Source organism: Anoplopoma fimbria, chromosome 15 (genome assembly GCF_027596085.1).
Source record: "Anoplopoma fimbria isolate UVic2021 breed Golden Eagle Sablefish chromosome 15, Afim_UVic_2022, whole genome shotgun sequence".
NCBI lineage: Eukaryota > Metazoa > Chordata > Actinopteri > Perciformes > Anoplopomatidae > Anoplopoma > Anoplopoma fimbria.
Genome location: NC_072463.1, coordinates 13,431,339 through 13,449,732, shown reverse-complemented (window position 1 = coordinate 13,449,732; position 18,394 = coordinate 13,431,339). Strand labels below are relative to the sequence as shown.

At 39.2% G+C, this 18,394-nt stretch overlaps 1 protein-coding gene across 3 annotated transcripts in view; it reads left to right on the top strand.

Annotated features, from left to right (window-relative positions):
• babam2 (BRISC and BRCA1 A complex member 2) overlaps window positions 1-18,394 on the top strand; it is a 93,569-nt gene that overhangs the window by 17,754 nt on the left and 57,421 nt on the right. For all 3 annotated transcript variants that reach the window (XM_054613384.1, XM_054613385.1, XM_054613386.1), the window contains exon 5: window positions 16,897-17,091. In XM_054613384.1, the coding sequence (XP_054469359.1) occupies window positions 16,897-17,091 (195 nt within the window). The remainder of the gene's footprint in view (window positions 1-16,896; window positions 17,092-18,394) is intronic.

Here is an 18,394-nt window from a genome sequence, read left to right as displayed (position 1 = left end):
AAAATGTTGGTCTTGTTATGACCAGTATTGTTATGAAACCACATTTATTTTTGTATGCTCTTCCTTGTCAGGCACTCTGGTTCCTCTCAATACTTTTAACACCATTTTATTTACTTGGTGGAGTCCATGGGAGCTACATTTACTGAACAGCATCTCAATTATATGTTCGGATTAGGCAAAGATCTACAGGTACAGTTGTTTACAGTACCACTAAACTGTTTTGTTTCATTGAAAAACAGATGATGCTTAATAAACAGTGCAGTTGTTGGATACATAAAGATTTTGCATTTGGGCATGAAAAAATTCATATGAAAAAATAAATTTGAAAAAGAGTATGCAAAAGGAAAATGCAATGCAAATATATATATATATATATATATATATATATAATATATATATAAAAAGTTCAAAACCATATTTTTTATAAAATATCACAGATAATAAACCACTATGTATAATAGTATTTTATTATGTAAAAATAATAGAAGAAATAAAAACAAACAAAACAAACAAACAAAACACATGTGTATCAGAAATCGACAGCCATGGAAACCGTTTATTGCCAAGCATGTTACACAAACAAGAAACTTGGCTTGGTGGTCGGACTGTGACGGTAAACAATGCAATAGAAAAAGACAAAATTGAACAACAGAAAATATGAAAAATAAAAATAAAATATGGTAAACAAACAAGAGTACATTCAAACAAGTTAAGCATACAGCATCCCCCCATCATCACTCAATAACAGAATAACAGAGGACTTACACACATATGTTTCAACATGCAATATCTGCAAATGGCAACTATGGTATGGTTATGGTTAGGGAAAGATATTGGATATGGCAAGTTTCATTTTGCTTTGATTCGGTTAGCATTGGACAATTAAAACACACTAGTACTCCTGTGTCCTGCATGAAAGTCCGTTGTGGTACACGTCCATCCACCACCCAGGCCTCCACACCCTTACTTCTGCTTCACAACATATAGAGCACCCAACTTCCTGTATTGGTATTAAATGATGGCAATGAACTCAAATCATTTGTTGCTAGGGATTTTTAATGAATAAATAATTCCCTGGGATACTAGGCTAAAATTTCCATCCTATTAGATCCAAAAAAAGACTTGAAGAAAATAAGTCAACGTAGCCACTGTGACATCACCCATTGGTTTGTGGACCACATTTTCGCAAACTTAAGTTCGGCTTTTCTGGTGTCGCAGTTATTTTGGGAGCATGCCTAAAACAAAGTGTACTTTGAAGAAGACTTGAAACTAGCGTAAACCTATGTTTACAATGTTTACCGAGGTAGCAGACCAGGAAGTTGCCCCTTGGCTCTTGAGCAATCAAATAAATGACATTGTGTGATGTTGACTATAAAATGAATGTCCATTGGCTGTTACTGAATCAGAACAGTGTTGACTAGGGAGATTATTAGGCCTTGATGGAGATCTGCAGTCTATTGAGTACTTCCTTGTTGTTAAGTTACTACCATGCAGTTATCCAGTGCTATTTTTGAAGCCTGGCACGTAGGAGCTAAATTCCCCTGCTTGTGTCAGAGTCTGGGAGAAGAGAGGGGAGAATTGCTCACCGTCTCGCAAAATCCAGCTGTGCACATAAGGGGAAGTACCTCTGCTGAGCCAGTGCTCGGCCGCCCAGACGCATGTTTATTTTCCTCAAATCCTCGCCGTGTTCTGCTGTTCGTGCTCTCATAATGCTCCTTCATCTGTCCCTCAGCCTGAGATCCTCCTTTCCTACTCACTTCTTTTTTTCCCCCCCCCCCTGTACATTTGCAGTAAGTACAACCCCCTCTAACTCTTTAAAACGCTCAGTTTCCAGCAAGTCATACATTTCCCCCGATATCCTCCGGGAAATGTTTACCATCAGCACTGGCAGCGTGAATTTACAAAAATAATAGTTTTATAACAAAGGGACCAAGTGTATTTGTACAATAATTCTGCTTATTAATGATAATAAGAACATGATGTGTGCTACAGGTGATGAAAATGCTGTTAATAGATAAAATCCAAGTGGAGTAAGTACACTTCACTTTTGGCCCTCACAAGCAATATGTTTCTAGGCTTTGTTATCCAGCGGGGGTAAACATTAGGCTAATTTTAGGTCCTCTGTCAGTGACTGATTGAATTCTTGATGTCTCAGCAACACATAGCTCTTGTTTACAGCCTGCCAAGGGTATCATTAGCTGCTCTGTTTGGCCTGGTTGTTTTTCCCTTCTGTCACCAGGCCTCGAGTAGGCTAGTTATCCGTGCTTCTGTTTAGACAGAGAAATGTAAAAAATGACAGGATTTTAAACATGATACATCAACAGTCTACCCTGCACGGTACAGTGTCCATGTTGGAAATGTTATTCTCAAAGTTTTGACTTTCAGCTCGTTCAGGGTTTGAGCCAGATCAAAGCTGTTTGCAAGGTCTCATATTTAGAATTTTTTCTAAGCTGCATCAACATTTATTTTGCGAGTTAGCCAAACTACAAAATTAAATTGTAATCTGATAAAGGTGAATTACAAGCCATGGTCGGTCAGATATAATCAAAAGGAACCGCCACTGTGAGGAGGAGGAGGAGGAGGACCCTGACTCATACATTCTTATTGTCACGCCCATCTACCCTATAACACTTTGTCCGATTTGATTTTTCAGTTTAGTTTAAAAAAAAAAAAAAAAAAAAAAAATTGGCTTTGCCATATTTTATGTTATAGAAGAGATTCAAAAATGTAGTTTCTTTTTTTTGGTTTTTTTTACATTACATTTTTACATACTGTCAAAGTATCTCATTCAGCTCTGCTATAGATGTTTTTGGGGAGTCATATGCCACTCTGTATAATTTGGAGTTGGCAGGGATTGTTTGTCATTGAGTAATAGTGAGGAGTCTGACGGTCAGTAACAATCTTGTGTTAGCTGCCTGTCCATTTCCAGTCTTGCACCTTGTGGTTAGATATCTGCTGAGTACTGACCAACAGCTGAGATCTCCAGCAGCAGCTTAATCTCTCAGTCTGTGAACCTTTCAACATTAGCTCTGCACCCAAAGTGGTGACTGAGAGCTGTCAACATAATCAATTTAGATGATATCTGTCATCTTAGGCTTTAATTACCACATGTGACTTACAGGCAGTTTTCCATCATTACAGTAAGTGGAATACTAAGTTAATTCTAAATATAGAGACTTTTGAATGTAATCATTAGAGTAATAAAGTAGTGTTGTGTATCCCAGTGATGTAGTTATTATCAGTAAATTTGAACTATAGGAAAATGGTCAAGTCAAATCTCACCACCCATCCATCGGCTATCGGTCTGACAACGATAAGCCTCTGGGGGCAGGGGCTATTTTTCTGGGGCTCCAATGGATATCTGGGGCCAATATCTCTTAATACTCTGCACATTGTTTACAGTAAGCAACATGAGATGGGAGACTGGAGTTGAGAGTAAACATGAGACTAGATTGTTTAACAAGTAGCCAGTTAAGCAGCTGATTTTAAACTGATAAAAAGCTAAATCATCGTCATACAGTAGCCGTTTGTTTCCCAAAATGCATTTCGGCAAATGCATTCTGCCTCTTTTGCCGTTTACTTGCCCAAAGCCCTAAAGCTTTTAATACCAAAATATTGTCTCCATTGTCTACAGATTCTGCAAATGAATGCAGAATCTGTTTGTAGAGATTACCTTCAGCTAAAACACTGATAACATTTGTCAGTCACACGAAAGGGGAGCACTTTCTCACCCTGTTTTAGTTATCCATACACAATGTTATCATTTCTTGAACAATCCAACAATAATATTACAAATATGTCAGAAAGTATATGTCTAATATCGATTCTCTTAGGATTTGTATGTTATTTTGTCCTCCCAAAACTCTCAATCAAAGTACATGAAATACTACAGCAACAATAAAGCCTTGACCTTATTGATTATTGGGAAAAGCCCTGTAAACATTTCAACTACAATGCTTGAGTATGGACGAGACTTGAACACCCCAGCTAAAGGACGAGAAGCCACATGTCCCTCAAATTAACTTTTTATTGCAGAACAGTTCCATGAGCCGTGGAATATGAGCAAAGTCTGCCACAAATGTACTAAGAGCTCACTGTTGCATTGTTGCTAGGGTGCAAGGGTTCACTGGTAAGTGCAATTGCATGCTAAATGGCATCCAGATCGTGGCTAATTGGCCACCAGGGCAGCCCCCCACCTCAGAGTGTTTTGATACACATACTGTAAGACTTGTTTTTAACTACCACTCATCTTACTCTCACTCCATCTTGATCACTCTAATGCTGTTAGGGCTGTGGAAAGGCATCTGCCGGTCTAATGGGTTTATTTTGGGCAGAGCGGGAGCCATTGTTCCTTTTAACACGGAAATACATTTTGAATTGGAACTGTAATAATTACTTAACCACTATGACACATTTATAGCTGTCTAACCTAAATATTTAATTGGTTCCAGTCGGTACTTAAAAGGCGGTGGTGTGTGAGGGATTACTTAACTGTGGTGAACATGTAGGAACTGTAAAGTTTTAAATAGTATAGAACATGCAATGTTGATCTTACCATGGGAACTGGATTAATGATGTTGGACTGGCCTCGTCCAGGCTTAGTGCAGGGTAGCGATACATACATGTATATGTCCAACTCAGTTTCCAGTTAGTGAGGACACACCGTATCAATACATCAGCCCTTCAAGGCTGGGATATGCCTGAAACTAGTTTGTACAGAATGTCTCCAAACCCCATCTAAAGGGAAAAGAGTTTTATACGTCTTTTGAATGGCCACACTCCAGTGTGGTGGAAAGCCTTCACATTTAGTGGTTTGGTCTCAATTAAATTCCGGTTTACGAAAAAAGCCGGATGTCATGGTTGCGACATGTTTATAAAGAGATAACGATCAGAGCAATATCAAAGTATAAACAGTGTATGAGAGAGATGCTACAGTTTGTAGTCTTGTGGTGTGATATTTGTTTTAATGTATTACTTAACATGGTGGTAAAACATGTCAGAACTACAGGGGCACTCGGAGAGCAGAGACGTCCACCAAGGCCAAGCCCTATCTGGCAATGCTAATGAAAGTTAAAAACAAATTGTGTATCCGCCCCATGACTCGGTTCCAATCCAAAGTTTAATGGGTTCTTCCTCAGCCCATGCTACACCAGTCCACCAGGGCCAGTAGTTTTTCTGTATTCCTGCTGACAAACAGACCAAAAAAACAAACAAAAAAATAGTTGACATTAGTCCACACTAGTTCCACTATGGCTTATCAGTGACAACACACCCTATTCCAGTCAGAACAACAGGCTGATAGTGAAAGCCTAGTGGAGAAGAGTTAGGCAAGATGTGTGTTGACCAAACTTAGTGACAGGAATATTACAAAGTGTTCCCACAAGTTGCTGGGAAAAATGATCAGAGAAGAGGAAATGACAAAGACAGAGGCGGGAATGGAGGAGGAGGTGGGGAGCAATACCACTTAAATCTGGAATAAGTGTGTTGCATAACATGGTAATTTTTTTTCCTCATCAAATTCAGTAAATTATGACTATAGAGTTTAATTTGAACCTAATGTTTTATACAAATATTTGTGCCTGAAGTAAAAAGTTAGTACTTAATACAGTACACACACTGCAGAATGACTGGATATGACAGTTATGATGGTGAAATTAGCTTGTTTTTGGTTTCTATTTTGTGATTGTGATGCACTGTTCTGTATTGATGAATTGTTTGCCTCTGTGATTTATTGTAGACACACCGTACACACCCACAAATGTTCAGAGAGTTAAAGGTATATGAGAAACCATTCTATGGCAAATGTTAACAAAAATAAATAAAATAACCCTTGAATTATTCCATTAAATTCAATATGTCTGTTTTCTATAATCAGTATTGTGTGTCAGTTTAGTTCAACAACATAAACCATGTTCCAATTCACTTAAATATATGCACATTCTGAAGTATAGCATTAGAAAAGCTTTGAAAGCGGAAACTTCCACAGTGTTTATGCTCGCATGAGTTTTTTTTGCCTTTGTCGGCAAAGAGTTGGGATAAGGAAAAACACCTTTGCAGAATAAGTTTGGAGCAAACCTTTAACTCACACGAATGATCAGCTGTATTTTGCTGACTTCTCAGATATTTCTGTAATGTGTAAGTGCTTGTCTTGGTTTTCAGACAGCATGAAACTTGGCCTCTTTCTCTTCTATTCTTTACTGCATGAAGTGTAGCTTTTAGCGCCTACTTATGACCAAACTTCACTGTATCAGGAGTTTTCTCATTCCAAATCAGTTTATTGAAATGCTCCTATTTTGTATTTTAATTTTCTAAGACTTAAAAATATCACTTTGTCAATTTTCTTGACATTTAAATGGAAACACGGCTATAGTGAGCATTTAACTCTGCTCATCAGGTCTTTTTCTGTTAGCAAAAGCTTGCTAGATGCTAATAACTAAGCTAGATAGCAAAATAGACAAGACTGACAGCTTTTGACTTGATCAATGTTGTTTTGACTGGGAGGCAAATAAAATCGATTGCATTGCAAATAACATTGCAATATGGTATATATATATATACCATATTGCAATGTGGTTATAAGCATATACCATATTGCAATGTGGTTATAAGTTATAAGCAGCTCTATTAAAGTTATTTAATCTTTTATTTTAATACATGCAAGGCATTTAAAGTGAATCTCACATATGGAGACATTTTTTTTACTTCTTGTGATACAATGATACAGACTTATATGTAGCAAGCACATAGGCCAGAGAACAATATATCCAATATGTCTTCTACTGTGAGATAAGAGTAAGTATGTCTTTTTTTACTCACCTAATACTACTATTTGTCTGCCCCTCCGTCCCCTTCTTTGTGCATAATGTATCATTTGTCTAGTCTAGACTTGTCCAGTGATGCGTTCAGGCACTAAACATTTAGGGAGTTCCCCAGTGTTTAGCATCTTTCTCAGTCTGTGTGTGTATGTGCCCGGGACCTGGAGTTGGCCTCGATGGCATCTCTGGATACAGCATCAACATGTTTCCACTTATCCTTCCTACAGTACTTTGCTGTGTGGAATAGAGGCAGGGTCTATGCAGTTATGCTGGAAACTCCAGAAATGATCTTTATTGTATTGTGTGGATTTGTTGTTGTTTGGCTCTGTTCCCCTAACTGGACAGCCATTAATAGACTCAATTTAGAGCTAATTAATTTTATGAATTAGTGTCAATAAGTATCAATAATTGATTAAAATGTGTAAAATATGAACACATTCTCAACTAGAAAGGTGGACTCTGTAGAGTGCAGATCTCTGTCAGGTGGGACTGCTGAATTGTTTGATTGAATGGATACATACCCACACACACACACACACCAATGGGCTGTAAGGCGTCAATAAACAAAATGTAGTTAAACTTCAAGACAAGCAGTGATGGATGCAGGCAATTGGCTCGAACTCATCAGACAAGACGCCAAGCTGTCTGCCCTTCTTGAAGTGGCTGAATGGCGGCGATGTACTCAGCAGTCTGTGTTCTGGTAGTTCTGTTAGCTGTTAGCCAAACACACCATCCAAAACAACAAAAGAGGGGTGTTTTCTGCCAGAGAAGCAGCTGGGATCCATCGATTCACTCAGCTGTGTTGTCACTAGTGATCCCTACTGCTAAGAGTTGTGAGTGACGAATCAGCTTACAGTCAATGGCAGTGTAAAACCGGTAATAAAAGTAGTTTTTAGAATGTTTGAGTCATCGCAACCATGAAAGGGTCCTTGAGCATGCAGCCATAACTGGCCACCCAAAATATTAAGCAGTTTGCTGTAGCAGAATGCGAGATTTGCCGTGGACAGACACAGAAATGTACACCTCTAACGGACTCACCGACACACAAAACCAATCGCATCATCCTCCTGGCAGAGATAATAATTGAAATCATTAGCTTCTGCTTGTTCAGCATATGGATATACCTATCTACTCATCTGTCCACCCCACACAGGCTCAAATAGTTATTATACATGTTGTTATTTACAGTCTTAATGACAAACCAGTTGCCCAATACATTTTCTTAACCTAGATCAACTTTGAGAGTGTAGGCATGCAAATATATTGAACAAGTGCTTAGACTTTTTGGTTTTGTGGTTGTATTATACTTTTGCATGCCAGGGGGGGATACCAAATACAGATATACTGTCTGAAAAACCCATACTACATAACTTATTTATGTAAATCTTTGTTTGTATAAGAGGCTATTTTGAATGGGACCAACTAACCAGTGTACTACTGTTATTTACCCCCTTTAATTTAATAAAGGCAATTTGCAGTGAGGGCATGTGCCAAAATCTAAAGAGTATTAACTTGTAAAATCTGGGATGTAGACGTTGGCAGACTGTGATGATGTCCCATGTGTTTCTTATTGTGAACAAATACCATGAAAAGACCTAAATCATGAACTGATTACTAAAGTACTAGCATACTAAAACACATCAATGAGCCACACTGTTGTTCTAGGTGACGTGTTCCTTCATGAGCACGGCCACTGTAGATTACTCTTTACAATCATGAATTGTGTATTAATCAAACAAATTACTCAGTTTATGAGTAACTTTAGTTTAAAGCTGCAGGGCCCAGCTGTTCTAGGAAATTATACAATCTTTTTGAAAAAAACTTAACTGTATATTTGTGGCCCGTTTTTAAATATGAATGTATTTAGTAGGAGCCAAGGGGTCGGGTGCTGATTGCCATATATTGGGTAGGGATGTTAGAAAGTAAAGTGAGAAGGTATTTTCATTGTTTTGCCAGCTATACTCATTGTGCTGTCCTGCTCTCTTAGATGAAAATAATCTTTTACTTTTCAACTATTTAAAAAAAAAAATCCTCAGAAGTTATGGCTTCAAACAATGAGACATTGTTTGTAGTTTAGATATCAGAACAACTCCCACCAAGAAAATAGAGTGTTAAGCCAATATAAGCACTATTCCTTCTATGAAAAGGAAACATTTCCGACTTCACGTTACCCCTGGTAAACTTGAATGCCAAGCATTGGTGAGCGCTTCCTATCTGCTGCTCCAGCTCGCCCCCTGTTACTGCTCTAACAATGGACCTCAGACGGCCCATAAAGCAGGATTATGTCAACCTGGGCATAGCGTACCAACTGTTGCTCCTGCTTCCTTCCCACTGTAGGGAATAATGCATTCCAGCTTTTATTAGAGTTTATTATTGGCAGGGCTCACTGACAGCTCTGGGAATGCTTTTAGCAGACAGGCTATTGTTTGCTACCAGAGATAGTCGGTGGAAAGGAGCTTCGCAATTCCTAAACACCAGCTGATGGATGGGAGAAAACGAGAGACATTAGTGCCAAGACTAAGATGGCACAATAGTGTCAGTCCTCACGGTGGTTTGGTACTAGGCTAAAGAAGTTACTGAACCACATTTAAAGGAGTCAGAAAAGTGCTGTTTCTGTCAACAAGTTGTACTGTGTCGGCCACAAATGGCACAGATCACAGTAAGAAAAAAACACTGGGCTGAGAATGCCAAGTGTCTTAAACACATGACAAGAGCAATTTAGCATGATCTTAGACTTGGCACTCTCCAGGGGCGAAACAGGGTGTGAGCCCACACTTGAATTAGAGACTAACAGAGATTAATTTAATACTTGGGAGTTTTTTAATGCCTCACACTTTCAAGTCGGCAGCGATTTATTGGATCAGGTTGCCAGCATCTATAAAAATCACATTTAAGACGTAAAAACAAATATCTGCTCTTGGCCTATATAATTATCTTGCATTTTCAGATGCCAGTCCCTCTCTCATTGGCCTACGATAAATATTGGATCAGAGATGGTACAGACGGATGGCACAGGAAGACATAATTCTGTCAACTTGGGTCTATTCAGTGTGAAGATGCCCGATTTAGGTGTACATTTTGTTCTTAAAGGAAAACACTGTTTCTGTTGAGTTCTTCCTTTTATCATCAACATATTTACAATACTTCAGACTAGAATTGTAGGTTAAAGGAATCCCTGCTTAGTGAAAAATGTATATTAATTTGATGCAATAAGTGGCACACTTTATTTTTGTAAGTAAGTCATTTTTTTTTTTTTTAACCGTGCTAGTGCCGTGGTTTTTTGGTTAAAACAAAAAAAAAATCTATACACCTATTGAATGGATGGCAGTGGAATTTGCTGCAGATATCCAAGGCCCCAAAAGGTTATACTGTAAGGATTGTGTTCCTCTGACCTTTTACTCTAGCGCCACCAGTAGGTTGAAGTTTGTTTTTCAGAGTGAATTTATTTAACTATAAAATGGATTGCCATGAAATTTGTATTCCATTCATGTTCCCCACAGGATGAACGTAGTTTTGAGTGAAGCCATAAACGTCAACTGTGAAATTTTCTACAGATCTTCAAGTTCCCTTGAGGATACATTCTAATGGCTTTGGTGATCCTCTTGCTTTTAATTTAGAGTCAAAATTAACACTACACACTAGGGGGCGTTTTTTCTTGATATTAAATGCACGTTGTTTTGTCTCGAGTACTTTCACACAGAACACAAATATAGCGGGAAAAAGCGTCATCCTTTCTTGCAGAAGGACAACGCAGGTTTTTCATGTTTTTGCACTGCGAATAAAGGCATCAACCAATCAGGTTGTGCAGAAAGGTTTGAGTAGCGCCTTATGAAACAACAGCACGGTGGCTCCGTAGTCTGGACCAAGCCAGCAAACTAAATTACTCCTTAAACCCTTGACAAGGGCAGCCCAGACCAGATCCACTCTTCCCATTCTTACCTTTCACAATAAAAGCCCTAGACATACAGTACCAGTCAAAAGTTTGGACACACCTTCTCATTCAATGGTTTTTCTTTATTTTTATTTTTTTCTACATTGTAGATTAATATTGAAGACATCCAAACTATGAAGGAACACATATGGAATTATGTGGTAAACAAACAAATGCTCAACAAACCAGAATATGTTTTATATTTTAGATTCTTCAAAGTAGTTGAATGAGAAGGTGTGTCCAAACTTTTGACTGGTACTGTATATTATGCTCAGGCAATTTGTTTTACTTTTTTGTGTTGTTTATTGGTCACACCCACAGGGTATAAAGGCTTTATTATGTTTTTGCTGCGCAGCATTTAAGAAATAAGAAACAATCCCCCATGCAAAAAATCATTACTCATTACTAAGACACCTGAAAATGCATGTCATATGACCATTCACATACACTGCGCATCCGCTTGCCCGTGTAAACAGAAAGCAGATTGTCTACTCTGCGGTTGCTTATTTGCAGAAAATATTATTGAGGAAGAACAGAACATTTAAAAATTTGAGAATTTAACTGGACAACAGCTGCTAGCATACACACCAAGGTCAGCAACGTCTGTAATTTGGTTATCCATGTTGGATTAACTACCTGTAGTTGAGGTGGATGTTTGTTTTCTTTCCAAAAAGTTTCACAATAGGGGCATGACGAATCAGGTAAGGACATGTAGTGACTGATATTACCCAATCATGATGTGGGTGTCTGCATCACCGTTTTTAAAAGTCTCCATTTCCAATTGCAAAACGCAATTATGTGTGGTTTTAGCTTTTATCTCTTGTTCATAACTGACGTAAAGTTCTCATTAGGCCTTGTTGGCTAATTTTACTTTTTCTTTAACTTTTCTTATTTTCCAAGAAAAGTGTTGAAAAATATTTTGCCATGTATCACTTATGTATTTACTCGACTAATGAATTCCTTTTTTTTTATTAATTAACATAATTTCTTTAATTTGAGTAAATAAATCAATAGACAGAAGGAGCATGTGTACGTGTGTGTGAGTGTTTTTTTTAAAGACATCGTGTTCTATAACATTTATGTCAACCAACTGTGCTATTTCAACAGTTTTTTTTTTTAACGTTGGCTCGGACACACTGCTACATGAATCCCCCAAATAATAAATGGTAATCCAATATATTTTTAATGTGCAGTTTTTAACATTGATATTGAATCAACAACAATAATAGTATCTAAAGGTAATACGATTATACGTCGCCTCCCTTACAGATATGTGCTCTTTTCAAAATAAGCAATGTATCAGTGATTTGCGTATTAGAGATGACAGGTTTATCATAAGCCAAGTTTAGGCTTAATCATTTGACACAGGTTTAACCCGTGTGTTGTGTCAAAATAATTGGATTACAAAGTCCATATTGAACCGGGGAGTACTGTCGAGGGCTACAATATCTACCCCCTGTGGATAAAGCCCTAAGGAAGATGCTCCTTCCATACAGAATGATCGAGAGGGCATGTGGATGTAATTTTATTCATTTTCTTCAGTTTATTTCATCAAACGTTAAATCGTGGCTCTCAAATAGCCTAGATTGCAACTATCGCATCTTTTGTTTTTCTGTTTTATGCATCAAATGTGTACATTTTCCGCAGGGCTTATCCTATTCATGGAAAAAAAACATAGATTTGTTTTGGCACACACAGCCTTCAGCAGAGCGTATAAAATCAATTCAGTGAAGAGTCTGTATACAGACTCACATGTCTGCACAAACACACACACACACACACACACGCACAAACAAATTGCAACACACGGACATTGCTTTTTTGGCTCAGTGCTTTGCACAATCTCTGCCTCTGTGTTCGACCAATGCTTCGCTGCTGCATTCGAGTGCTACCTTGTTAACTCGGAGTCAGAACATTCAGTACAAGACAAACAAGTGCAGTTTTTTTGCCCCGTTACGGATGCCAATGTTGATCTGGTGTCTGTCTGTCGTGGATTTTTAAAGGACACTTAATTTACTGATAGTGTTGCATTATATGTTTGAAAGATAACTTTTGTGGGAAGAAATAATCTGAAAACATTTCAGATATGACACGAATACCACTTACCGTCAGCTCGCTTTGAAATCAGCTGTTCCAAAAAGCTTTAGCACACACTGCATGTCTTTTATTAACGGACTGGAGAATCCCCATCCCCCATCTCCCGGTTTTGAAGTTGGAGTTTATTATCAGGAGTTAATCACATGCCGATAATTCCAGCCCTCATTATGTGTATGGAGCCTCCCTGATGTACTTCCCCGTGTTACTGCCATCGGACACTATCAGAGCCCAGTTCCACCGATAACAATAGTTTGGAAAACGCCCTTGTGACCAGAGAATACCTCTGGAGCACATGGAGTTAACTACTGAGCCTGAGGAAACCTTCACTATACACACTTCTCTCTCAAAAACATGGGAACATTTCTTGTCCCTGTGCTTTAGCTTAGGGAAAACAGTCTCTGGTATGTGCTGTATCATCTATCCAGTAATTAAGTTGTGCTGCAGCTCTCCTTGTGTATTTTAGGATAAAAGTTCTGTTTTTGTCTCTAGTCTTCACTATACTTGGCACTGCAGCAGGAGTCTCCGCAGATGGCACGCAGTCTCCGAGCACGCACAAAGGCGTTTATACCCAACGCGCTGTTCGTTGTATTCTTCTCCGAAACACCAGAGGGCCTACAAACAAAATGCACTGTGAAGTAGCAAGAAGACAATGGTTGTAACCAGCAAAACACCATAAACCAAACTCCAGGATGCAGAGGAGGAAATGTAATGAACTGTAAAGTTATATATCATATTGATAGACTATTTTATGGCCTTTTATACAAGCCCCGTAGAGAAACAATGCAAGTATTACATGTAGTATAAAGAAACAAAAAGGTTGGAATATCCTGTAAACAATTTGATTTGGCTTGAAAATATTGACTCAAAAGTCGATTTTTAAGACCTCAATTTTCTGAAGCATTTAAAAACAAGCCAAGTCACAAAGACTCAGAGGCTCACTACCAAACAAAGTCAAGTATACACCAAGCTTTACCTCCCAATGAAACAAGACTCAAGCATGTTATCTTTGGCCTTGGCCTACTTGCTTGAGCTCTGCAGCGTCCCCCCCCCATTCTCCAACTACTCCCTGCCTCTCCTCCTCCTCCTTCTCCAGTGGAGTTTGGCTGATATTCTTTGTCACAATCCTGACACAGCACTTCCTCAGTCTCTCCTCAGTTTCAGCTCGCTCCTGCCCCCGGAGCGCTGACTGCCACTTTTGGACAATGCCCATCCTTGTTTGCGTCTCCCCCTCGTTTCGGGAATCCCGGCATTGCTGGTAACCACCGGTGGATTTGGACGATGAGGTCACTGTCTCTGTTTATACACACCCCCCTCTCCCATGGCAAGGGGGTGTTGCTCTAAAACAAAGGAAGCTTTCTCCATCACCGGGCTGATATGGGCTGCCAGACAGAGACAGGAAGACAGGCGAACAAAAAGACAGACAGTCAGGGAGACGAGCTAATGCAAGCCTAAGACGTCCCGCTTTTGACTTGACACCTTCATGTAATGGGTATTAATGGTCACAGTCTTTCCAGCACCTACTAATCCACCCTCCCACTCAGTGCACACCAAAATGGCTCCGTGTTCCGATTTGCTCTTCATTTAGGTTGACCTGTATTTAATTGGCTCGAGTGCTACAGAAAGGCAAAAGCAGCTACACATTTCACTCTGGCATCGTAGCTCTGTCATCAGGTTGCAGCAGTTTGAGTCTGTGAAGAGGTGTTCCACTTTCTGAATGAGTCGGGGAAGGATCACTTTCACTTCTGGAGGACTGCAGAGATTCACATCATGCCTCAAAACTAGAGAGTCTAGAAATCCAAATTGAAAGTCAACCAAAATATTTTGAAGTTTAAAAGTCTTAAGTTTAACGAACAGGGGGGGGAACTGGCACATTCAATCTTACCTTTCCCCAAAATGACATGTAACAAATCATATCAATGTGAAAAGGTAGCAATTGTGTATTTAAAATAAATACAATAATAGTGCCAGCTCTTCAAAGAGGGAGCATAAATCTCTATTAAATTAACAAGCCGAGTCATTTCAAAGTTCAAACAGTGCAGCAAACTCATTATGCCAGTTATTTTATCTTATGTTGTGTTTTTTGTTTTTTTTTGCCTTGGTCTTGATTCGCTTGCTGAACTCCCCCATTATAAAGCTTTCACAGCATTCATTCCCCAAGAGCTCGGCCATCCATTCCTCTTTATTAGACCTGACATGTTGCCTGCAATTTGTTTTTTCCACACAGTGATGTTCACATTAATTATAAGCGTTTTATTCCTCGCGCATCAATGGACAGGTTCCCCTTAAAGAGTGGAAAAACTTCCGTGTGGTAGAAAAAAACCCGGTAGAGAATCACTCGTGCTCGGTTCTGCTTACTCATATGTGACAGGTGCATATGATTTGTAGTTTTTTTTTCCTGTGCATTTGCATATTGCTTCCAGGCTTCAGTCCGTCGGTCGAGTGCCGTTGGAGATGGCTGAAGTAGAGATTGTGTGAGTGAAAGTCTGTGTGCGCAATGCAGCTTTTTGACATGCAAGAAACACGAAAACCCTATGCATCCTTAGCAAAAATCCATAGCTGCCAATCAGTATAGCAACAGAGGACAGAAAAGGCTCAGTACTTTTCCATATCAATCTAATCTCCGTGGAAACAGGAGGAGGACATCCTTTAGCACAACCCTTTTCCTTCTGATCTGGTAATGAGAAGTACCGCTTGTCAGGGTTAGGCTATTATTACTGCCATTTTTTTTTTTCTTCTTCCAAGCACAATCCTTTTTTCTTCTACCATGGTCTTCCTAACTCTCCCTAGTACTCAGTTTTCTATCTGCTCTCCTGCTTCTTTTTATTAATTCCCATCCAACTCCCAATGTGGTCTCAAGTGCCATTCAGAACCATAATGGGTTGCTCAAATTGATCAGCCCTTTAGAGGTTGTCATATAACCACCATGCGTGCCAGTCAATTCAGACTACAAGTTTGAGTGCTGTGTACATTCTTTAATTCAGGAAACAAAAGAGTGGTCCATGGTCAACACAGTTTACAAATGTAACCTTCGACGAGTACGTTTTCATCAGGATGTCGCCATTTACATTTTGAAATCTTAAAACTACAGTTTCAAATCAAAAACACCTTTTTCTTCACTTTTACTTGTGCATTTTATCAACTTAGATTATTTTTGTGTGCGTCAAAAAGAAAAACTCAATAATGGCAAAAACAGTAATCTCTCTTTCGAGTTACTCAAGATAATCCCCAACGCGATGTGAGAACTTTCATGTAGGAACTATATTCTGTCTACACATGGATGAGAGGCGCATGACAGTGCAAGATGTAAACATTAATGGCCTTTCAGCCCAGCCGTAACGTTAGCTAGCCCAGTGGTGCTGGGTGAGCTATCAGAATAGAGCCAACCCATAAATTGGCAATACACTAGTACCTTAGACAAAAAGGCATTGGGAATTTTCCATAGAATTTTGGATTATTGCAGAAAACACTGACTGATTTCAGGGTTTCAGGACTCATTCCTGCAGCACCCTATAGTTGCACGCTCCCTATGCGGGGCGATACAGATGGCGGGTGTATTTCCGTAGAAAGAAAATAGTCCCTACATGAAACTGCTCACTTACTGTCTTACTGTTGAGTTTTTCAAATGAATTTTTTCGGCACCACAAGCAAGCAACATCTAGTTCCATTATATTGATGAAAAGGCAAACATTTCTGCCGCTAATATCTCCAACCCTCGGCAACTCACACCAAAACAATCTAGATCGATAAATAGCACTAGAGGTAAGAGGTCAAATATGTGTTTTGGATTTGGGGGCGCACCGTCCCTTTAAACTCAGATTGTGCTCAAAGCATAGCACTCTGATTGCTGTTTATGCCATGATATAATCCCTATATGTGCTTACATTCAGTTTAGAGGATTTCTCGCCAAATCAGCCACAATTTAATAAGCCAAATGAGGCTATGACAATAACTGATGTGTTGATTTTACATTCTAACATGTTATTAACATTTAACAAATGATGGATGCTGTGTCTCATGTCCGTCTTTATGCCTCTTCTCTTGTGTCTTCCTCAGCACTTGGCCCGGTGGGATGCTGGGGATCCAGAATGCTTGCTGCAGCTGGTGAAGGAGCTTCTCCAGCAGTACCACCAGTACCAATGCCAGCGTCTGCGCGAGAGCTCCAGGCTGCTCTTCGAGTACGACAGTCTGCTGGAGGATCCCAACTACGGCCGCAACATGGAGATTTATGCCGGGCGCAAGAACAGCTGGGTAGGCGACTGTTGGATGGCTTTCTGTTTGTGACGACGCGCGTTGGACAGTTTTACTGTAGAAACACTGTTCACACGTTAATCCTATAGCTGTGTCAGTCTTGAGTTTATAACATAGATACTTTTGATTTCGTCTCATCTCAACATTTAGCAATCACATGAGCAAGGATTGACTTTTACTTGTTCTCCTGTGCCACTATTTTAAAAAATATGTAATTCATAGAATCAATTTAGTACGCAGGCCCTTAGAAGACATTTCCCTGGGAAAATAGGCATGGAATAAAACTTCCTGTTTGTTTCTACAAAGGAATTAGTGTCAGACCAGTCAGAATCATGTGTTCTTTATTTTCATTTTGGCCAGTCACGATATGCACATGATCTTCAGATCACTGTGCCATGATGTTGTGATCCGTGTGTCTCTGTCAAGACACATTCTTGAGGACACGTTGATGATAACTCATGAACAGTATGAAACACAATATTGTACTTTTACTACGCTGTAGTAATGAGCACATTATTAACAAAAGCAGACCTTTCAGTCGTTTTGAAGAGTATGTATAATTTCAGATCGTGTGTATTTGAACACAAATATGTTGACATAAAATAAAGCTGGAAGCTAATGAAAGCGATAATAAACCCAACTGACATGGAGGCGTTGTTTGCTGAATATGTAACAGCGGGACATTAAGCACATCAAGTAGGATATTTTAATTAAAAGGAGCTTTGAAACAGGACATTGTCTCATATTTGAGAAAATGTACTGAGCGGTGGCCCAATAGTGGAATGTACACGGTGCATGCAATATAACTGCAATGTCATTTTCTGTCTCCCTTTACACTTGCCGCTTTCCAACTAAAAAGGCAAAATATGTCATAAATAAAAATATGCTGAGTGAATGTTCCCAACGAGCTGACCGTTTCATTACCACATCGTTGATTTTGCAAAACAGATGATAAGAGGTAAAGTTTTGTAAGTTAGTGGTGGTTTTTGGGGCGGCAAACAGAAGGTGGTGAAGTTTTTCCTGAAGTCAATAACCACATCTTTTAGAAATGCTTATTCCAGAAGGTGATCGTCACAACACTGGTAAAGATCACCGACCACAGGCCCACGTGATGACACCCATGAACCAGACTGACAACAGCTGTGTCATCTGCAAATTTAAGAATGTGCCTCTTTTGATGCAGAATAGGGACAGTACACAACCCCCTGGGGAACCAGGATACCTGCTGCTTATACAGAACACCATTCTCTCTGACTCTTTGAGTTCTAAAAGTAAAAAAATAACTTTTGACTATCAGGCACAG